Here is a 23,903-nt window from a genome sequence, read left to right as displayed (position 1 = left end):
AGCATTCATTATTGCTGGTAATGCAGTCGTTGATATTGTTCTGACGCTATTCCGTTCAAAACGCTGCTGCATGGTTACTAGGTCCAGCCGTCATAGCAACCAGGCATTGCTTTTTAATAGTATGTAAAGTGTAGAAGGGAATGATCTATGATGGAAGGGTTTTGAAGGACTGGATCATTACTGTTATAGGGTTCTTGGCTGGTACAGTATATAAAATACAGCATTTCTTTAAGGCTGAACTTCTTCTCTAAGAGAGACACTGCCTGGAATATAAGAAATAATTGAAAATATGTAAAATCTCAAACGTCCAAGTGACTTCAAAGACTAAAATAGCTTTCTATACATGGAAATAAGATGTATCCGTGAATTTGCATCAGGATCTACTGTTTACAGCTTATTTCTATGCAACCTGGGGCCAATATCAGATCAGAAGGTTGGGGGATATCGAGTTTAATCATATATATATATATATATATATATATATATATATATATATATATATATATATATATATATATATATATATATATATATATATATATATATATATATATATATATATATATATATATATATATATATGTAACCGCAGCATTGTTAGGGCAGGGGTACGCCGAATTCAGAAGCAGATCAACCAGCAGACGCCGGTATAGCAATTTCAAGTAGTAGAGGGTGTGTTGGTATTTTGACTCACCAGTCCTGATAGAGCAGGTCCAGCAACAAATCCCATTGGAATGCTTGGGAGATAAGGGATCTAAACTGAATCACAGGGAAGACCCAAGTAGAGTGGCTATTTATAAGCTTCACGTTCCAGATCAATATCTCCTTGTGGATTTCTCACTCAAGAAACCTCCACTGGCCAAGGAGACAATGTCCCTCTTCCACCAGGTCTTCTGATAGGCCGAATATTTGTCCCAGTTCAGTATGGCCTACGATTAGGCTGGACCTATCATGGAAAGAACTCCGAGGCAGTCCATTAAATTAGTATCCACTAATATAGAATATAAAGTACAACCTAATGCTAGCTATACTCGTCAAGGTCTGCTTGTTTTCCAATGTGTATGGTGATATTCTACATGGTGTATATGGATATTGGCGTTATCAGTCTTCATAAAGTTAGTTATTCCTATAGAATATATAGAAACTAGTACAGGAATGGGATTCGTTATCTGGAAACCTGTTATCCAGAAAGCTCCGAATTACTAAAAGGCCGTCTCCCATAGACTCCTTTTTATTCAATTAATCCAAATTTTAAAAGATTTAATTTAAATAGTAAAAAAGTCGCTTGTACTTGATCCCAACTAAGATATAATTAATCCTTATTGGGAGCAAAACCAGTTTATTGGGTTTATTTCATGTTTATATGATTTTCTAGTAGATTTAAGGTATGAAGATCCAAATTACCGAAAGGCCATCTCCCATAGACTCCATTTTATACAAATAATCCAAATTTCTAAAAATGCTTCCTTTTTTCTGTGTAATAATAAAACAGTCGCTTGTGCTTGATCCCAACTGAGATATAATTAATCCCTATTGGAAGCAAATTGGGTTTTATTTAATGTTTACATGATTTTCTAGTAGACTTAAGGTTAAGGTATGAAGATCCAAATGATGGAAAGATCTGTTATCCAGAGACCTCCAGTTTCCTACCATTCTGGATAACAGGCCCTGTACTTGTATTAGGTTATGGGAATGGTTTCCTTTTTCTGTGTAATAATAAAACAGTAACTTGTATTTGATCCCAACTAAGATATAATTAATCCTTATTGGAAGCAAAACCAGCCTATTGGGTTTATTTCATGTTTATATGATTTTCTAGTAGATTTAAGATATGAAAATTTTGGAAAGAACCATTATCCAGAAAACCCCAGGTCCCAAGCATTCTGGATAACAGGTCTCATCCGGTATTATGAACTCAGTAACACAGGTTCTTGTATTAGAGTGAGTATTGTAGCTGCTGTTTATACATTCTTGAGGTAATGCTGAAGAACTCATTCTGATATTACTGTTTATTTAGTTATCCTTTAAATTGTATGTATTGTAACGGTGAGCTTATTGGGATATAGTGTCCAACTGCACTTCTTGTTTCATTTTACAAGAGGCGCAACCTTAGAATGGCCTGTGCACCCAGGAAGAGGAAGGAGAAGTTCTCTCCTCTTGAGCTTGAAATTTTGGTGGCCGAAGTGACCAAGAATCATTCGAGATTGTACGGAAGCGAGCGAGTCAACTTGAGCCAGCCGGCAAGGGAGAGAATCTGGTTGGAGATTGCCAAGAAGATCAACACCGTAGCCCGGTCACCCAGAACCACCAGAGACCTGAGGAGACGATGGGACGACATGAAGAGACGGACCAAGGAAAAGCTGGCGATAATAAGGCGCACTGTGGTGACCACTAATAGAAGGTGCAGCCCCTCGAGTCTGCAAAATGACACAAACAGTGATATTTATCCCGGGTTTGGTGGCGACGAAGAGGATGAAGATCATGATGAAATTGATGTGGACACTGATGCCCCACTCATTGCCCTAGAGCTCCAGTCAGGTAAAATGTCTAGAAATAAAGGGGTAGAGAGACCCTCTCAGCTTCTTCCTTTCCTCATCAGCTCAAATTTATCCACTAGGGTTGTTCATTTTACTCTGAAATAGATTTTATATTCCTACCTTCTTGATTTTACTAGACCTTCTCCCCTGAGCTGTGATGGAGCTTTAGTATATACCCTTGTAGTATCCCCTCTGATAATAGTTCCCAAACTTTGGGGCTGTCCCTCCTTAGGAGGCGGAGATTAGTGACTGGAGGGGTGAGTATTGAGGTTAGCTAGGGTAAGATATTTGGAGATAATTCTGGAAACCTCATTTGAAGGCTTATTTAGGATGTTCTTGTTTCTATGTCTGTAACCTTGTTTTAGTTTAGCTAGGTAGGAAAAGTTATAACCAAATATTGACCCTCAAGAGGGAGGTTTGAATTGAAAAAAATTTAAAAAGTTCTGTTGTATAGGATTAAGTTTAAAAACATGATATATAGTGACCTTAAAGAAATAGCATCATTCTTCTAGTACAATGGGCCGATTCCAGGCACCTAACCCTAAAATGTTCTCCAGTGTCTGTAGTATAGAGTAATGTATGTGTATGACTCAGGATAATGTTGTGTGCCAGTTTTATGGTGCCTACATGATGGTTTGGGACCAGATTAGCCAACAATCACCCTAAAAGTTTATCTCGATATTCAAAATCTGATGTGGTCAGAGTTGCTTGTTCAGATCAGGTGGACCACATTCAGTCTGGTCTGAACAAGGATGAGCATCTGTGTGGATTAGCTTTTTATTTTTCATCGAAAGAGAAGAAAGCTTTCAGCTAAGAATATTATCACATTGTCACCTCTTAGTTTTTCCTAGTGTAGGTATGCTGAGGAAAATAGTGTTACTGTGCCTTTAACGTGTCTTTGAGTGTTTTCTACTGGATAACAATAAGACTGGCACTTGGGTGGTCTGATAGGGCATTTCCGCTTTGCTCTGGTGGGTCTGTACCAGACCATATCCAAGGTGGCACTAAAGTAGATTTAAATGAATTGTTGAATCTGTGTGTGGCACATTTTTGGCTAATTCTTTCCTTTGTGTCATGCACGTGGCATTTTTTCTTTCTTTTGAGAGTAATATTTATTTTAAATTCCTACAGATGAGGAGGAAAATGGTCCTGGGTGCACATGGGTGCCACTTAAAACTATAGAAATGCCAGTGACGACTGAGCCGGAAATGTCCGACCATCCGGTGATCATACAGACTTCTGCTTCTTCTCCTTCACCCCCATCCTCTCCTCATGCTCATCTGAAATCCACCTTCATGAGTCGCCTGGCCCAGTCCACTCAGCATCCGAGGAGAAAACACGACGTCTCCGAATTCGAAAAGCAGTTGATGGAGAGTCAATTGCAACAAAACAGCCTTTTATCTTCTTGGTACCAACAACAAAGCTCCCTATTGGTCCAACAGAACCTCATCCTGGAGAACCTTGTAGAACAGAGCAGACGCTTGGCAGACAATGTAGAGATGCTGAACCAAACCTTGGAAAAGATGGCGGACAATAACCACTTCCACAGGGAGACGGTCCATTATGTGCAGGAACGTACTAAGGGTTCATCTTCCCGTGTGCCTCCCCGAATGCCTACTGGGGAGTCAGGGGGACAAGCTGGTATAGAAGTCTTCTCTGGGATGATCCTCAAAGTTGAAGAGGAGATGTAAAGACATTTTATTTTCCTGATAACTTTAATGACTTCGAATTGAGAACTTTTTTTTTTATATCGATGGGCAAATATATCTATAAATTCTCCCCCACCCCAAGTTCTTCTACTAGGTAGTTCTACCTAACTCTTGCTCTAGAAGACACTCTCCTTATATGATGCATATATAGAGCCATTTTTTGTAGGTCGCGAGAGACATTGTACAAATTTTCTATTCGGATTTATCGGTTTGTGAGAAAATATTTTGTATTTGTTCTTTTTATTCAAGAATAATATTTTTCTTACATAAATTTAAAAAAAAACAAAATCAAAAAGTTTTAACTTTTCATATTTATCTTACTGGAATAGGGTAGTTATTCTGAAGCCATGGAATGTATAATAACTAATAAGTAACTCCGAGGAGTAGGCCTGGGGGTCCCAGTTATAAAGCAGCATTGCAGTGTCACACAGATATGTCACATTCAGTGGATGGGCAGACTAAAGGCTCCAGAGGTATTTTTGGGGGGTCGTACCCACATTTAACTTTGCAAATGAATTAACCAGACTAAGTATAGAGGGTTCCTGAAGATTACGTATATTTGTTGGGCAGAAAAGGGCTCTGTGAATGTATACCAATGTGAAATGTGTCTGGGGAATATTCTATCTCTGTATATTTGTACTCATGGGTGCAATCTCTATATTTTACTCATGGGTGCAATCTCTATATTTTACTCATGGGTGCAATCTCTATATTTTACTCATGGGTGCAATCTCTATATTTGTACTCATGGGTGCAATCTCTATATTTTACTCATGGGTGCAATCTCTATATTTTACTCATGGGTGCAATCTCTATATTTTACTCATGGGTGCAATCTCTATATTTTACTCATGGGTGCAATCTCTATATTTTTATGTATGGGTGCAATTTCTATATTTGTACTCGTGGGTGCAATCTCTATTTTACGCATGGGTGCAATCTCTATATTTTTATGTATGGGTGCAATTTCTATATTTGTACTAGTGGATGCAATCTCTATATTTGTACTCGTGGGTGCAATCTCTATTTGTACTCATGGGTGCAATCTCTATACTTGTACTCGTGGGTGTAATCTCTATTTTTATGTATGGGTGCAATTTCTATATTTGTACTCATGGGTGCAATCTCTATATTTGTACTCATGGGTGCAATTTATATATTTGTACTCATGGGTGCAATCTCTATACTTGTACTCGTGGGTGCAATCTCTATACTTGTACTCGTGGGTGCAATCTCTATATTTTACTCGTGGGTTAAATCTCTATATTTGTACTCGTGGGTTCAATCTCTATATGTTACTCATGGGTGCAATCTCTATATGTTACTCATGGGTGCAATCTCTATATGTTACTCATGGGTGAAATCTATATTTTACTCATGGGTGCAATCTCTATATGTTACTCATGGGTGCAATCTCTATATTTGTACTCATGGGTGCAATCTCTATTTGTACTCATGGGTGCAATCTCTATATTTGTACTCATGGGTGCAATCTCTATATTTTACTCATGGGTGCAATCTCTATATTTGTAGTCATGGGTGCAATCTCTATATTTTACTCATGGGTGCAATCTATATTTTACTCATGGGTGCAATCTCTATATGTTACTCATGGGTGAAATCTCTATATTTGTACTCATGGGTGCAATCTCTATATTTTACTCATGGGTGCAATCTCTATATTTGTACTCATGGGTGCAATCTCTATATGTTACTCATGGGTGCAATCTCTATATTTGTACTCATGGGTGCAATCTGCCAGTTTGTTTCCCACTGACGTGTAATATTAGGGTATATATTGCGTGCAATCTACAGAGGCTCTTCTGGCTTTGTGCATGGGGGACACTATTGTGCTAAAGTTTGGATGGACCTTTGCCAAACTCTTCCACAAAGTAGGAATAACTGAATTGTCAGGAATGTCATTGTATAATGTGTTGGCAGTAATGGCTGTAGCCAATCAGATAATTAGAAGGGCGTGGATGTACTTTTGGAGTATTTTAATGCTGTAGGACAGGGGTCCCCAACCTGTTTTACCTGTGAACCACATTCACATGTAAAAAAAGTTGGAGAGCCACACAAGCATGCAAAATGTTCCTGGGGCAGCAAATGTGGGCTGGGATTGGTTTGGTAGCCCCTATGTGGACTTGCAGCCTACGGGAGGCTCTGTTTGGCACTACCCATGCTCTTTGGGTCTCTAAAACTTGTCTCCAAGTCAAGAATTCAAAAGTAAGCCCCTGCTTTAAGGCCACTGGGAGCAACATCCAAGGGGTTGGTGAGTAACATGTTACTGGTGAGTCACTGGTTGGGGATCACTGCTGTTGGGTAAATGATGTTGGGTTCAAGGACAAATAATGGGTATCAAGCTATAACTGCAGAGCATATGGAGACAGTTTATTAGCAATACTAGTGCAATAAAACCCTACACATAAATAAGGTTTAGTTTCCCCTTATCCTTTGCGGTTGATGAGCACAAAGCTTGTGTGATCAGAGGTAGGACTGTAGGAATTCTGAGAAACCTCAGGCTCCTCCGCTAAACAAGTGTCTCATGGACAGGAAGGTGCGACTGTTGTGTTACCTCTGCTACCAATATCCTACGATGTGTTTGTGATGCGGAATGTGGAAACTCACAACTACACGGCATGGAGAATTGAGCATAAAGGAAAGTTCAAATGCTGTACAAATAGTAGGGATGCACCAAATCCACGATTCGGTTCGAGATTTGGCCTTTTTCTGCAGAATTTGGATTTGGCCAAATCCTTGTGCCTGGCCAAACCGAATCCTAATTTGCATATGTAAATTAGTGGTGGGAAAGGAAATCACGTCACCGTCACAAAGCAAGAATGTAAAAAAAAATGCAAATGCAAATTCAGTATTCGGCCAAATTTTTCACAAAGGATTTGGGGGTTCAGCTGAATCCAAAATAGCGGATTTGTTGCATCCCTGGTTGTAATGCCTCATTCTTACACTGTCTATATATAGAGATATCATTTATTCAAGGGGTTGTTCACCTTTAAATTAACTGTTAGTATGATGTAGAGAAAGATATTCTGAGACAATTTGCAATTGGTTTTCATTGTTTATTATTTGTGGTCTTTGACTTATTTAGCTTTTTATTCAGCAGCTCTTCAGTTTGTAATTTCAGCCATCTGGTTGCTAGGGACCAATTTACCCTAGCGACCATGCACTTATATGAATGAGAGACTGGAATATGAATAGGAGAGGCCTGAATAGAAAGAGGAGTAATAAAAAGTAACAATAACAATACATTTGTAGCCTTACAGAGCATTTGTTTTTAAGATGGGGTCAGTGACCCCCATTTGAAAGCTGAAAAGAGTCAGAAGAAGAAGGAAAATAATTAAAAAGCTCTAAATAAAAAAAAAAAAAAAAAGACCAATCGAAAAGTTGCTTAAAACTGGCCATATCTAACATACTAAAAGTTAACTTAAAGGTAAACCACCCCTTGAGGCATGTGGTGTAACAGGGTGAATGACAGTTTTTCATACCGCTATGGGACCTGTTATCCAGAATGCTCTGGACCTGGGGTTTTCCTGCAACAGATCTTTCTGTAATTTGGATCTTCATACCTTAAGTCTACTAGAAAAACATGAAATAAAGCCAATAGGCTGGTTTTGCTTCCAATAAGGATTAATTATATCTTAGTTGGGATCAAGCGACTGTTTTATTATTACACAGAAAAAGGAAATACATTTTAAAAATGTGGGTAAAAGGGAGTCTATGGGAGACGGCCTGTCCCTAATTCAGAGCTTTCTGGATAATGGATCCAATACCTGTAGTACAGGTATAGGATCCCTTATCCGGAAACCCGATATCCAGAAAGCTCCGAATTACGGAATGGCTGTCTCCCATAGACTCCATTTTATCCAAATAATCTAAATTTTTAAAAATTATTTCCTTTTTCTGTGTAATAATAAAACAGTAGCTTGTACTTGATCCCAACTAAGATATAATTAATCCTTATTGGAGGCAAAACCAGCCTATTGGCTTTATTTAATGTTTATATGATTTTCTAGTAGACTTAAGGTATGAAGATCCAAATTATGGAAAGCCTCAGGTTTCGAGCATTCTGGATAACAGGTCCCATACCTGTACTTCCGTGTGTAACCTGATTATAGTGAATGCTTCTATTGGCTGGAACATGCAATGCTGCTTTATAATATTTATTCTTCTCCTGTAGAGTTTGTTCGCCAATATATTACATAGTGAATAAAGTACCCCCTCTTGTAAAATATAAGGATATTATAAGTTACCGAGGAGTTTCATGACCATATAAAAGTACGAGGCTGAAGGCCGAGTGTTGTTATACAGGTCATGGAACTCCGAGGTAACTTCTAATATCCTCATATTTTACAACTGGGGGAACTTTATTTATTATAATACACAAGTTTCAGTGAGTCATGTGACAGAAATGACATCAGAACTCACCGTTTATAACTGATGACATCAGAACTCACCGTTTATAAGGATATAATTTACAAGATATTGATGGCTTTTGTGTATTATATAAATATATTACATGACGTGACCAAAGCCTCTGTCTCTGTCAGTTGTAGGGAAGTCGGAATATTTATTCCATGGTTTCCTATGTCTTAAACAGGGTGACGGAAACAAGAAGCAAATAAACGCTGAACCCCTACGAGTAGCAAATTGTATGAAAGCCCAACCGACAAGTAATAAATAAACCATCTCAACTCCTCTGCTCTCATTTCTACTCACAATTTATTTGTACTGAAGATAAATGTCCAATTCTGCAATCCAGTCAATTGCCCACCGACACAGTCATATGAAAAAGTTTGGGAACCCCTCTTCATTCTTTGCAGTTTTGTTAATCATTGGCTGAGCTTTCAAAGTAGCAACTTCCTTTTAATATATACCGGTAACTTGTCTTATGGGAACAGTAGTATTATGGCAGTGACATAAAGTTTATTGGATTAACAGAAAATATACAATATGCATCATAACAAAATTAGACAGGTGCATAAATTTGGGCACCCCAACAGAGATATTACATCAATACTTAGTTGAGCTCCTTTTGCAAATGTAACAGCCTTAATGTACAGATACACCTGCATCTGCAGCAAGATCTTCTTGCAGGTCTTTGGAGATGATCTTTGGGTTGTCTGTAACATTCTCACAATCCTCCGTATATGTCGCTCCTGTATTTTTCTTGGCCTGTCAGACCTGGGTTTTACAGCAACTGTGCCTGTGGCCTTCCATTTCCTGATTCCATTCCTTACAGTTGGAACTGACAGTTTAAACCTCTGAACAATGATACTGAACAATCTTTGTTTTCAGATCTTGCTTTGAGGATCCCATGGTGTCACTCTTCAGAGGAGAGTCAAACAGAAGCACAACTTGCAATTGGTCACCTTAAAGGGATACTGTCATGGGAAAAAAATTTTTTTTCAAAACACATCAGTTAATAGTGCTGCTCCAGCAGAATTCTGCACTGAAATCCATTTCTCAAAAGAGCAAACAGATTTTTTTATATTCAATTTTGAAATCTGACATGGGGCTAGACATTTTGTCAATTTCCCAGCTGCCCCATGTCATGTGACTTGTACTCTGATAAACTTCAATCACTCTTTACTGCTGTACTGCAAGTTAGAGTGATATCACCCCCTCCCTTTACCCCCCCCCCCAGCAGCCAAACAAAAGAACAATGGGAAGGTAACCAGATAGCAGCTCCCTAACACAAGATAACAGCTGCCTGGTAGATCTAAGAACAGCACTCAATAGTAAAAACCCATGTCCCACTGGGACACATTCAGTTACATTGAGAAGGAAAAACAGCAGCCTGCCAGAAAGCATTTCTCTCCTGAAGTGCAGGCACAAGTCACATGACTGGGGGCAGCTGGGAAATTGACAAAATGTCTAGCCCCATGTCAGATTTCAAAATTGAATATAAAAAAATCTGTTTGCTCTTTTGAGAAATGGATTTCAGTGCAGAATTCTGCTGGAGTAGCACTATTAACTGATGCATTTTGAAAAAAAATTTTTTTCCCATGACAGTATCCCTTTAAATAACTATATCATGATTGGACACACCTGCCTATGAAGTTCAAGGCTAAACGAGCTAATCCAACCAATTAGGTGCTGCCAGTAATCAATATTGAGCAGTTACATGCATTCAAATTAGCAAAATGACAAGGGTACCCACATTTTTGCACAGCCAGTTTTTCACATTTGATTTAATTCCATACAACTGAATACTGCTTCACTAAAAATCTTTGTTCAGAAAACACCCCAGTACTCAGATGTTCCTGGGAAATGAAAGACATACCGCTGTTATCTTTTTTGTTGAAAGTGGAGTCAATTATTATGCGGCTGAGAGGGGTTCCCAAACTTTTTCACATGACCGTATCTATATAAAAAAAATCCTAATAAAAAGATGGCGACTGTAGATACAGGAGACCAATGGAAGCTTTGATTTTAAGGAGACCATTTCAGAAGAAGAAGAGGAAACTTTTGTCTGGTCTTTTCCTATTTTTTGAAGTAGAAGAAACTCTTATGATGTCGTTCTTGATGGGAAAAGGGACGGGAAAAGACCGGACAAAAGTCATGTGATGTTTCTCCGTCTTTCTAAAGCAGAGTAACGTCTGAGGAAATTCCTCTCCTTCATCTGAAACTTTCTCCCGACTGTAGAGTCTGGTTGGCAGAACTTACCAGCAGGTGGCCATGTTGTTTTAAAGTTAAATTAACTGTTTGTGTGATGTAGAGACAACTTTTCAGTTGGTCTTCATTTTTTCTTTTTTAGAGTTTTTGAATTATTTGCCGCCTTCTTTTGACTCTTTCCAGCTTACAAATGGGGGTCACTGACCACATCTAAAAACAAATGCTCTGTAAAGCTACAAGGTATGGTTTAGGGTTCGGGATTCCCTCAGGATTCGGCCTTTTTCAGCAGGATTCAGATTCGGCCGAATCCTTCTGCCCGGCCAAACCGAATCCTAATTTGCATATGGAAATTAGGGTTGGGGAGGAAAATTGTGTGACTTTATTGTCACAAAACAAGGAAGTAAAAAATGTTTTCCCCTTTACACCCCTAATTTGCATATGCAAATTAGTATTCTGTAGTGAATCCAAAATTTGGTGCATCCCTAGTATAGAAGTTACTGCTACTTGTTATTCCTCATCTTTCTATTCAGGCCTCTCCTATTCATATCCCAGTCTCTTATTCAAATCCATGCATGGTTACTAGGGGAATTGGGACCTTAGCAACCAGATGGCTGAAATTGCAAACTGGAGAGCTGCTGAATAAAAAGCTAAATAACTCAAAAATCACAAATAATAAAAAAATGAAAACCAATTGCAAATTGTCTCAGAATATCCCTCTCTACATCTTACTGACAGTTTGTTCATAGCTGAACAACCCCTTTAAGGAATATATATTTTTAGCAAGTGAGGGAATACAGGGATATGGGAGAGAGCTCATAGTACAAGTTCATCCAGGGACTGGTCCCATTGCATCTTGGAGTCAGGGAAGAATTTTTCCCCCTCTGAGGCAAATTGGAGAGACTTCAGATGGGTTTTTTGGCTTCCTCTGGATCAACTGACAGTTAGGCAGGTTATAAATAGACTTAAGGTTGAACTTGATGGACGTGTGTCTTTTTTCAACCTAACTTACTGTATTACTGTGTAATGGGCTCAGCGTTGCATCACTGTGAATAGGAAGGGTCAGTAACACAGGGATATGGGGGTGCCCCCTCCCACCCTCTTTTTGTTACTGAATGTTCTTTCATGGGCTGAACCTGAAGTCCACAAGGGGTTAATCCAGTCTGAGGTCGGCCTGGTTCCTCCCATGATGCCTCACTCTGGTGGGTAGATTTGATTCGTTCGGCTGAATACTTAGAAGGGAAAGAGACCTGAGGCTAAAATCTGAATCAATGTGTTTACTAGAGAAATGCGCCGGCAAAACCGAGAGTAAAAGAAAATATGAGTTTATTTAATGATCCTGGTAAATCACCGCTCTCAGCTGCAACATAGCCGGCAATTTAGATGTTTCACTTCATGTGCCATATGATCACTTCATTCTCTGTCTGTAAAGTCTTCCGTAAAATGTTCCTGCTGAATTGTGCTTAGTACAGGGAATACCTATGCTGTCATAGTTTTATGGGATCTCTCTGTACAGACTATGAGCAAACTTAGGTACTGTTCCTGCTGAATTGTGCTTAGTACAGGGAATACCTATGCTGTCATAGTTTTATGGGATCTCTCTGTACAGACTATGAGCAAACTTAGGGACTGTTCCTGCTGAATTGTTCTTAGTACAGGGAATACCTATGCTGCCATAGTTTTATGGGATCTCTCTGTACAGACTATGAGCAAACTTAGGGACTGTTCCTGCTGAATTGTGCTTAGTACAGGGAATACCCATACTGCCATAGTTTTATGGGATCTCTCTGTACAGACTATGAGCAAACTTAGGGACTGTTCCTGCTGAATTGTGCTTAGTACAGGGAATACCTATGCTGCCATAGTTTTATGGGATCTCTCTGTACAGACTATGAGCAAACTTAGGGACTGTTCCTGCTGAATTGTGCTTAGTACAGGGAATACCTATACTGCCATAGTTTTATGGAATTTCTCTGTACAGACTATGAGCAAACTTAGGGACTGTTCCTGCTGAATTGTGCTTAGTACAGGGAATACCTATGCTGCCATAGTTTTATGGGATCTCTCTGTACAGACTATGAGCAAACTTAGGGACTGTTCCTGCTGAATTGTGCTTAGTACAGGGAATACCTATGCTGCCATAGTTTTATGGGATCTCTCTGTACAGACTATGAGCAAACTTAGGGGACTGTTCCTGCTGAATTGTGCTTAGTACAGGGAATACCTATGCTGTCATAGTTTTATGGGATCTCTCTATTCAGACTTTGAGCAAACTTAGGGGTCTGTTCCTGCTGAATTGTTCTTAGTACAGGGAATACCATTAATAATTAACCCTGTCAGTGTAATTGTAGTATAGTGCTGTGGTTTTGTTTGTTCTGCCCCGGCGCTTCTTTCTTACATTTCTTGCTACATCAATACAAGTTCTGTGTATTCTGGAAAACCTGCTCATCTGTCTAAATATCTATTTCCTACTAAAATTGGCTCCTTTTGCTTTCCGTCCTCTTATTATTCACGTTTTGCTTCGTTTGGATGATTGTAATTAGCAGCCAATCAGGGCAAGAATAGCGAACCAGCTGGGAAATGGGCGACATTCCGTACTCATTAAATCTGATATAACCTTCCCCAGAAAAGAAACTGTCGATTTCTCTGCAGAAAATAAGTTTCATAAAATGTTCCTTTATTATACAGTATAATTAGATGTAAAACCCAGGCTTTACCCTCGGTGAGCGCATTTCTACCAGGTATAATTATCAGAGTGAGGACAGACCATGTCCCACAAGTCTTTGCAGTTTTATAGGATCGTCTTTTTTTTTTTAACCTTTCAATATTAATTTTACTGGTTTCGGGTTGTTAGTGTAATTTCTGCTTAAAGAAAAGATCTGCCCCTTTCTATTCTCTGCACTGCTGCTTCCGACTCGGGATACAGTGTAACAGAAGCCACTATTAATAAATGAGGTGAAGTCTGGCAGCGGTGTAATATTCTCTATGTATGATATACAATTGGATAGGACGTAACCTATAGTTGGAGGATACCAAAAGAGTCGATTCCTGCCATTCTTACTCCGAGATATTTCCCACATCCGTTGCCCATTCATGACTTCGCTCCTGGAGGCTACTGCCGTGTTGTAATCTAACATTCAGCTTAGTAACTAAACCTATGGTGTGTCCCCTATTAATGTATGACAGGAATGGGTGGGTGGAGAGAGTGATATTACTTTGTGAGCTACTCTAGGGGCACGACTGAGCCTATAAAAATGAAGCCACTGGTTCTGCTGGAGGTGGTGGAGATCTCGTAACTGTGCAAAGGGAATTGACTTTCCATCATGTCACATCCCCAACACTAATAATATCACACTGTACCACTGAGGCATAGGGACTAGTTTGCCCATAGCTGGATAGTCCTGATTATTGGCGTGAGTCTTTCGCAGTGACTGAAATAAGGGCAATCTCAGTACCTGATTATGAATATTCAAGGACTTACCCAGGAACCAACTTATCAGGTGTAGATCAAACCCATTTAATGCGCCCAAAGAGAATGGAGAGTTTTGTGATGAGTAATCTCTTCCCCTTTAAGTTTATTTACCTCTTATTATCTGAGAAAGCTTCCCAGTTCATACTCTTGATCCTCTGCTGATACTTTTACTGGACACCTAAGGGGCTCATTTACATACACCATGCAACTTGAGATGAGATGCAACTTAAGGGACAGACAGGGAGACCACTTTTGCCTCCCCACCGAGCCTTAATCAATATATGCCAAAATGCCGATCCCACTCTGTATTCATCTGGGGGGCTCACAAAGACCCATGCCAATTATCTGTGTGCAGGGCAAGGTGTAAAGTGCAAAAACTTCACAGATTGCAGCTGGTGTTTTGAACATTAAACCCTGCCCGGCAGATAATAAATTACCTCTCTGGACTAAAAGTGAAAACCACCATGTACAGTAGGTTCATTAAAGACATGGATGTAGTACAAATTAGGGACCACCACTATAGAAACAGTTGGCAAGTAGAGATGGGCAAAATTGACCCGTTTTGTATCACCAAAAATTCACAGACAGCGGAATGTTGCCAACATCCATTAAAGTGTATGGGCGTCAGAAAAAATTTTGACGTGCGGCGGCTTTTTTTTTTTTTTTTTTGTGACGCATGATGCCATACAAGTCTATGGGTGTCATTTTTGCGGCAAAACAAGGCAAAAAAAAGTGCCCATCCCTATTGGCAAGTACAGCTCGAAGTCTTTGAGAGAGAGAATAAACTCTATGTACGGTATGCAGATTCCTCCGGGAGCCCCTTGACTCGGATGGATTCTGTTCTCAAGCTAAGCTTGGTCACTTGTACCCTGGCCTTGAGGGCAGAGCCACCTGTTTTTCTGTAAGAGCAGTTGCCTTGGTCACTAATACCTGGACTTGAGGGCAGAGCCACCTGTTTAGCTGTAAGAGCAGTTCTTTGTTTTCCTGTGCTCTTCCACCAGTAACAACCTTTACTTCCGTACTTGTAGATTCTCATGGCATACGTTTCCAATTCTATAAAACTCTGTGATTCCTTTGTTAAGGGTTCTGAGTCTTTGTGAGTTCAGAATCCGCGGAGCACATGTCCTTCACCTCAAGTGGTCTCTGGTTGCTGAAATTTCAGGAACGTTTCTACGTAGTAACAGCAAAATCATTGGACTCTTCAAGTATCTTGAAAACACAAAGGGAGGCTTGCAGTTACCCCATCAACTACTGGCAGAACCTCACGAAACCCACAATTTAGTCTCCCATGTGCTATAACCAAAGTGCAAATTGGGCCCCCTTAAAGGAAAAATGTTTTTTATTAAAATTCCTAAAACAATTCTAATCAAACCCCAAAATGGCATAACCCTCCCTACATTGAGTGGGAAGTTTTGTTAAATTAAACCTGAAACCTGGTCCACAAACCAGTCATTTTCTTGTCTAGCATGAAGCTCCGCCCCTTTGATATACTGGGCCTTCCTTCTCCTTCGAATAGGAAGTTGGTCAAAGAGTTGTCTTACTGTACATGCTCGCTACTTCCTGCTCCAATGCAAATCAATCAGGACATCAGACTGACCTGTAGGGAGAAGGTTATATCATTTTGGGGGTCTATTTTGAGTTGTTTTAAGGATTTTCACAAAAAAGACATCTTATAAAGATTAAATCTAACTTTTTTTACATGAAATTCTCCAAACATGAAAAGTTTACCATTATACTAACTATTGTAGACCAGCAAGAGCTAATAATTGGCTTGTTGCTATGGGTTACTAGACTAAAGGAAACTGACCAAAATAACTACAAAATCCTGCCTGTAAGACCTCCCAGTAGGGAAAGTTACTTACTGTTGTGTTTCTTTGTATAGGGGTTTTATTGCGGTGCCAATATGGCTGATGAATGGCTCATTAATAGGTTACAAGGGAACTTTCAGGGGTACATTCCCATTAGACAGAGGGACGCAATTGAGCCTTATTGTTTATCAGTAGGATTGGGAGGAAACATGCGCAATAAACCTCTGCAGATGCGCTTTACGTTGTACATGTGAGTGATGGTATCGTTATCTGAGCCGCGTACATTCCTCTGTACAGCGAGGCCGCTAAGTGTTAACTGGAAGGTTCTCCAGAATTTATACTTGCCCTTCTATCCATTCTTATTGTGTCCCAATGAAATGAGTCAACATACCCCTTCTGCTTCTCATACAGCACCTTCTTAACTGCTTGTGGGGCTTTTATTTCCCAGTGGCTATTGGGTGATCAGGAACCAATCACTTCCCTTTTCCTTTCTAATTTATTGGATAATATTGTCCTTCCCTATAGTCAGGTGATTGTCAGTGTCATTGGCCACATTCCCTGTACTTTTATTTATGTCCATTAAGCATGACATTAATCTGTATTATCTTCATTATTATGAGATTGGCCCTAAGTACCCCCTGGGCTCTAATAACTAGTATTGGCTCCTTTGGCAAAAACAACCCCAAGTAGAAGACTACCAAAGACTGCTATCAATCTCTGACTTTGACTCGTAGGACGTGTTTTAGATGTTTGAGGGGTTTCATGCATGCACAGCCCATTCATATGACATTAATCTGTAATATCTTCATTATTATGAGATTGGCCCTAAGTACCCCTTGGGCTCTAATAACTAGTATTGGCTCCTTTGGCAAAAACAACCCCAAGTAGAAGACTACCAAAGACTGCTATCAATCTCTGACTTTGACTCGTAGGACGTGTTTTAGATGTTTGAGGGGTTTCATGCATGCACAGCCCATTCATATTTCCCCGCAGCATCTCAGATAAAGCTCTGCCTTTGACTTGGCCATTCCAAAATCCTTCATATCTTCTTTATCAGTCATTCCTTGATGGATTTACTGGAATGTGCTGGGTCATTATCATGTTGCAAGGTCCACTTTCTGTTGAGCTTTAATCTTCTGATTGGCCTCACATTATCCTCAAGCCCCTTCTGATACAATGAAAGATTCATAGTGGATTTCATGATGGTGCTGCCCAGGCCCTAATTCAACAAAGCCACCCAAAAATAACATTTAATATTTCCACCTCCATCCTTTACAAGTATCCAGTTGTCCTGGTGAAATGCTGTATTTTGCTGTTGTGACCATATAACTTAAGCTTCTGTCCAGCACACATTCTATTCTAGAAGTCCTGGTCTTTTCCTAAATGTTTATGGTCAAATTAGTCTTCCCTGACGTTCTTTCTGGGCTGCAAATGTTTACTCCTGGAACCCGTCACGTATTGATCTAATTTCTGCGGCCTCTTTCTAATGGTATAGACATTGACAATGTCAAAAGCAACGTCCATTCAGCTCTCAGGCTAAACTTGCTGTTGTGACCTTGGGTATGTTAGCAGGTTCTTTAATTGTTCTCCACTACTTGATCATCTTCCAGATAGTGGAATAAGTGATGTCTAATAATTTGGTGATCTTTTTATATCAGAGAGTTAGTGATTGGGGAGCACCGCCCATCAAGCACAGGGGATGGTGTGCAGGGTCAAATAATAATTATAATTGCAAAAAGAGTAAAAAAGAACTGACCCACATAGCTGCACCTACCCATCCACAAATCCGAAATTAATGTGAAGCATTTTTGCGATCTTTTTATATCACTCATAGGCATCTATAACATTATTGGTAAAGGCCTCTGAGAGCTCTTCTAGTCTAGGCATGGTCACACCACACACTTAAGCAACTCAACAGAAAGTCCAACTAAATATCTAATGTGTAAATGAGACAGGTTCCTCCAAGATCCTCTGAGTTCTCTTACACACAAGCATTTGTGTTCGACCCCAAGGAAATGCATGTGTTAAGGCAGCCTTGCCTTTTCTATGAGTTTGTACTCACAGGGATGTAACATCAAGTTACGATACCTTTCAGGAGGTTAGTGATAGAATGGAGATTGTCAGTGGTCCTTGTAGCGCGTCTTTAATATTTGAGTTAGGAAATAGTTTGTAGGTTACACTGCGGAGTTTGAGTGGATGAGTTGCAACTCAGAATTAGACATGTTGGGCAAGGATGTCTTTCAAACAAGACGAGAGGAGAAGGACTTTACCCACAGTGTGGTGTGTGAACCATAGGGGTATAAGAAAAAGAGGAGCCACCTTAAAGGGTACAGCTTCAGTGGAAGAGGATCTTTTATGAGGATTTACAATGGCTGTGCTTCCAAGTCATCCAAGGAGCGATATGGACTTGGCCAGAAGAGTTGTGTAACATCAGGCAGCCTCTACTGCGATGGCTATTCTTGTTCTCAGTGTTAAACACTTTCTATATAACTTGTAGTTGGATCACTTTGGGCAGCACTGCTCCTCTCTTGAAGTGTCTAAAGGTGTAGGGAACAGAGCTTGAGGCACTTGTGGACCTGGAGTCTCAAGTAGAAGGAAGCTGAGGGAGATGAAGCTCTTCAATGACTTCTTGCTTCTCTGCAACAGAAATAAAGTGAGGTCTCTGACCTTCTTGGCCGATCCCTGGCCTTGTTATAGACTTACAAGGAGACAGCAAGTATTTGAAACACTATTTATTCAAAACATTGGAACCAATGAGTTAAACAATGTTTAATAATGACCAATGAATTGTCTAATGTTCTTGTGTCATGAGAGAAAGACCTGCAATAAGAAGGTTATGAAGATGTACAATGAGGAAGCTACACAGCGATATATATATATATATAAATACTGTACTGAGTCAGAATTTCTCTACAGAGAGGAACACCGAGTTCACTGGCAACATTCAATCCACTTAACCGCACTGACTTGTTTGCTGTAGACGCCATCGAGTTGATCATATTCGGGGCAGTTCATTCCCAGCCGTTCATTCACATTCACGTTCATATATCGGCAGAGTCAATAAAGGGCCGAGAGGCTCGGGAGCCAGTCAGGAGGCCACGCAGTGAGACACATAATCTTCCACTGGTTATTCCTTGGGAGTGAAGACACAAATGGCACTTAAGGGAATACACAGAGGTAATGAAATATATCAGCCAATCCCACCAGAACCACAAGTAATTGTAACTATAATAACCAGAGTCAGACATCCCATCATAACATAACATAACATAACATTACTGGGGTTCAACCCAATTTATTTCAATAGAAAAAGCTATAGCATAGCACCCGCTGATTCTTTTATTATATGGCCAGCTTCTTAGTGGATCAGCACTACTGAATCCAAAATAACAGTTCATCCCCACTATTTCCAGTAATATACTTTATTGATATTCTGATCCATACTGTAAGCAACAGTCCTGTCCTGCTTTATGGCAGCTGAGATTCTAGCTATCTGTATAACAGAACATTCTGTCCCAGTAGCTGCACAGATCCTATCTGATCCCCATTGTAAGCAGCAGTCCTGTCCTGCTTTATGGCAGCTGAGATTCTAGCTATCTGTATAACAGAACATTCTGTCCCAGTGGCTGCACAGATCCTATCTGATCCCCATTGTAAGCAGCAGTCCTGTCCTGCTTTATGGCAGCTAAGATTCTAGCTATCTGTATAACAGAACATTCTGTCCCAATGGCTGCACAGATCCTATCTGATCCCCATTGTAAGCAGCAGTCCTGTCCTGCTTTATGGCAGCTAAGATTCTAGCTATCTGTATAACAGAACATTCTGTCCCAGTGGCTGCACAGATCCTATCTGATCCCCATTGTAAGCAGCAGTCCTGTCCTGCTTTATGGCAGCTAAGATTCTAGCTATCTGTATAACAGAGCATTCTGTCCCAGTGGCTGCATAGATCCTATCTGATCCCCATTGTAAGCAGCAGTCCTGTCCTGCTTTATGGCAGCTGAGATTCTAGCTATCTGTATAACAGAGCATTCTGTCCCAGTGGCTGCACAGATCCTATCTGATCCCCATTGTAAGCAGCAGTCCTGTCCTGCTTTATGGCAGCTGAGATTCTAGCTATCTGTATAACAGAACATTCTGTCCCAGTGGCTGCACAGATCCTATCTGATCCCCATTGTAAGCAGCAGTCCTGTCCTGCTTTATGGCAGCTGAGATTCTAGCTATCTGTATAACAGAGCATTCTGTCCCAGTGGCTGATTTAAAACCCTTTTATTTGACTGATGATCAGTATAGTTTAGAGATAAGTAATAGTATCTCTTTAACAACTGCATGCTCTGCTGCCCAGTAACTCTGGTAGTGGATGAGGGGTGCTGGGTGCTGCTCTCTGATATGAGCACTTTTTTTTTTTAGTAGAAGAGAATAAAAAGAAAAAATATTGCGCCGGAAAATATTTTATGGACCTCAATGTGCCGGAGAGTGTTTGTTTCGTGCCCCATAAAGTTTACAACACAACAGCAGGATGTTTCCTTGTGAAGCTGAACGGTGGACTTTATTTGTGGGACGTGGCGCATAAAATGTAGCGTTTTCTAATTGTCTCACTTAGACGCTGCCTAGTGATGCGGATAAACGTGGTAATATGGGATATGATTTGTAATGGCCTCTTTATGCTTCGCACGGCTTTTAGCTGCTTCATTAACATCATATGCCGGGCTCAGTGTGAGCTGCGCTGCTGCTTAATGACCAACTGAAGAGTCGTCGTCTCCAACCTGTGACTACCAAGTTCTTGCTGAACTACAGTCCATATTGGGGCTTCCTCACATCCCTGAAAGAACATGTTTGCTGTTATCTGCAGATTTATTATATTTATAATTAACTTTAATAATTATTTATAATTAAATTTAAGATTTGTTCATGAGCCGCGTTTGCAAAAGGGCTGCAGGTTGGGCAATGGTCTGTCTTAGTGCAGTCTCCTTCCTGCCCTACTGTCTCCTTCCTGCCCTACTGTCTCCATTTTGTCCTACTGTCTCCTTCTTGTCCTACCGTCTCCGTCTTGCCCTACCATCTCCGTCTTGCCCTACCATCTCGGTCTTGTCCTACCGTTTCCGTCTTGTCCTACCGTTTCCGTCTTGTCCTACCGTTTCCGTCTTGTCCTACCGTCTCCGTCTTGCCCTACCGTCTCCGTCTTGTCCTACCGTCTCCGTCTTGTCCTACCGTCTCCGTCTTGTCCTACCGACTCCGTCTTGCCCTACCGACTCCGTCTTGCCCTACCGTCTCCGTCTTGCCCTACCGTCTCCGTCTTGCCCTACCGTCTCCGTCTTGCCCTACCGTCTCCTTCTTGCCCTACCGTCACCTTCTTGCCCTTCCGTCGACGTCTTGCCCTACCGTCGACGTCTTGCCCTACCGTCTCCGTCTTTGCCCTACCGTCTCCATCGTTCTCTACCATCTCCATCGTGCCCTACCCTCTCCATCGTGTCTTTCCGTCTCCAAAAACATATGAATTCATGGGGAACACCTACCACTGCACATTTGAGACCTACAGATGGATCAGGATTAACTGGAGCATCTGTGTCACATTCGTGCCCTTTTCCTGACCTGGCACATTGGTCCAGCCTTTCCATCTCCAGTTGTAATGAAGAGAATATTTTGGAGAAATGTCTGCAGTCGAGCCCCTCCTTTCTCCTATTCATTGTGTTTGTTTGTGACGCGGATTCATTAGTCGGCCCGTGCTGCACTTATTGGATCCTGCTGTTAGAACATTGGCACGTGGCACTGACACTAGAACTGAGCCAGACAACTGGGACTAAATGAGACTGGGCTCTGCCCGGGGTCGGCTCCTACACTGCAGTGTTTTGTAAACTGCCGGCAATTTCTTCTATTGAAGCCGCAAGTTGTATGAAAGGAGAAATGTGTCGATCGTATTGTGTAACATAGAGAATTGCTGCAGCCCCCGCTTGCACCTTTATTATATATTTATATTACAAACCTCCACATTGTGCCCTTTAACCACTTCTCTGTCCAAAGGAAAATGCCCAGCGTGTAAATACTTTTATTCACCTCTTCTTTGTGTTTCATTGAAATATGTATGAGGATTTTTTTCCCTTTTTCCTATTAATACTTCAGCGGCTTATCTTTCATCTTACTTTTATCCTGAGGAACTGGACTCGAGCAGAACCCTGAAATTCCCTGTGGCCTATAAGTTGAGATACTTTTCAGTAACCTATACTGGCTTGGATATTCCCCTGTACTAAGCACAATTCAGCAGGAACAGCCCCCTAAATTTGCTCATAGTCTGTACAGAGAGATCCCATAAAACTATGGCAGCATAGGTATTCCCTGTACTAAGCACAATTCAGCAGGAACAGTCCCTAAGTTTGCTCATAGTCTGTACAGAGAGATCCCATAAAACTATGGCAGTATAGGTATTCCCCTGTACTAAGCACAATTCAGCAGGAACAGTCCCTAAGTTTGCTCATAGTCTGTACAGAGAGATCCCATAAAACTATGGCAGCATAGGTATTCCCCTGTACTAAGCACAATTCACCAGGAACAGCCCCTAAATTTGCTCATAGTCTGTACAGAGAGATCCCATAAAACTATGGCAGCATAGGTATCCCCTGTACTAAGCACAATTCAGCAGGAACAGTCCCATAAGTTTGCTGATAGTCTGTACAGAGAGATCCCATAAAACTATGGCAGTATAGGTATTCCCCTGTACTAAGCACAATTCAGCAGGAACAGCCCCTAAGTTTGCTCATAGTCTGTACAGAGAGATCCCATAAAACTATGGCAGCATAGGTATTCCCTGTACTAAGCACAATTCAGCAGGAACAGCCCCTAAGTTTGCTCATAGTCTGTACAGAGAGATCCCATAAAACTATGGCAGCATAGGTATTCCCTGTACTAAGCACAATTCAGCAGGAACAGTCCCTAAGTTTGCTCATAGTCTGTACAGAGAGATCCCATAAAACTATGGCAGCATAGGTATTCCCTGTACTAAGCACAATTCAGCAGGAACAGCCCTAAGTTTGCTCATAGTCTGTACAGAGAGATCCCATAAAACTATGGCAGCATAGGTATTCCCTGTACTAAGCACAATTCAGCAGGAACAGTCCCCTAAGTTTGCTCATAGTCTGTACAGAGAGATCCCATAAAACTATGGCAACATAGGTATTCCCCTGTACTAAGCACAATTCAGCAGGAACAGTCCCTAAGTTTGTTTATAGTCTGTAGATAGACCATGGAGCTGTTTGCAGACTCTCCAGCTTTGATATACATGTAATTAATAGTAAATGTCCAACAGAACCATGGTGCTGGTGTCTTTTCTCTGTACAGTAGTGAGTGATTGGGGCAATGGCTTCTCAGTGAGACAGGACCAGACTGTGTGTAATGTGAGAGCAGAGATATATATTGTACTTACTGTCAGACTCTATTTTACTGCCTATTACAGCGACACAACGAGAGGCTAAAGCTGCGTTTGATTTTCCATTAAGATAATGTGATCGGGAGCAGTATCATAATGTCGCCGCCTAGAAGTGCTTTGTCTCAGCAGCGCCATTATTATTATTATTATTACTGCACGTCTCACACTAAAAGCCGAAAAAATGCAAAAGAAGGAATGTTTTAACTGTTAGTTACAGCCTCGTGTGATAATGGGACGAGTGTGCGGGAGCTCAGATAATCCGGCACAGGGCGCCGCTCTACATACGTGTTTATTCCAACGCTTTCTCCTCACGCCAGCAATTCACATTCC

The 23,903-nt window shown here is 40.7% G+C and overlaps 1 protein-coding gene across 4 annotated transcripts in view; it reads left to right on the top strand.

Moving 5' to 3' along the window:
- The window catches only part of tsnare1.L (t-SNARE domain containing 1 L homeolog), a 227,984-nt gene that overhangs the window by 179,338 nt on the left and 24,743 nt on the right, over nucleotides 1-23,903 (top strand). Inside the window, exons 9-10 of one of the 4 annotated variants that reach the window (XM_041566665.1) lie at nucleotides 2,100-2,538; nucleotides 3,669-4,476. The exons of 1 other annotated variant lie outside the window; for it this stretch is intronic. In XM_041566665.1, coding sequence (XP_041422599.1) covers nucleotides 2,100-2,538; nucleotides 3,669-4,228 — 999 coding nt within the window. In that variant the 3' untranslated portion in view covers nucleotides 4,229-4,476. Of the gene's footprint in view, nucleotides 1-2,099; nucleotides 2,539-3,668; nucleotides 4,477-23,903 lie in introns of those variants that run through there. 2 more of the 4 variants (XM_041566664.1, XM_041566663.1) reach the window with 2 other exon arrangements.

The sequence above is a fragment of the Xenopus laevis genome, chromosome 6L (assembly GCF_017654675.1).
Source record: "Xenopus laevis strain J_2021 chromosome 6L, Xenopus_laevis_v10.1, whole genome shotgun sequence".
In the NCBI taxonomy this organism is placed as follows: Eukaryota; Metazoa; Chordata; class Amphibia; order Anura; family Pipidae; genus Xenopus; species Xenopus laevis.
This window is presented reverse-complemented; position numbering and strand designations above follow the sequence as displayed.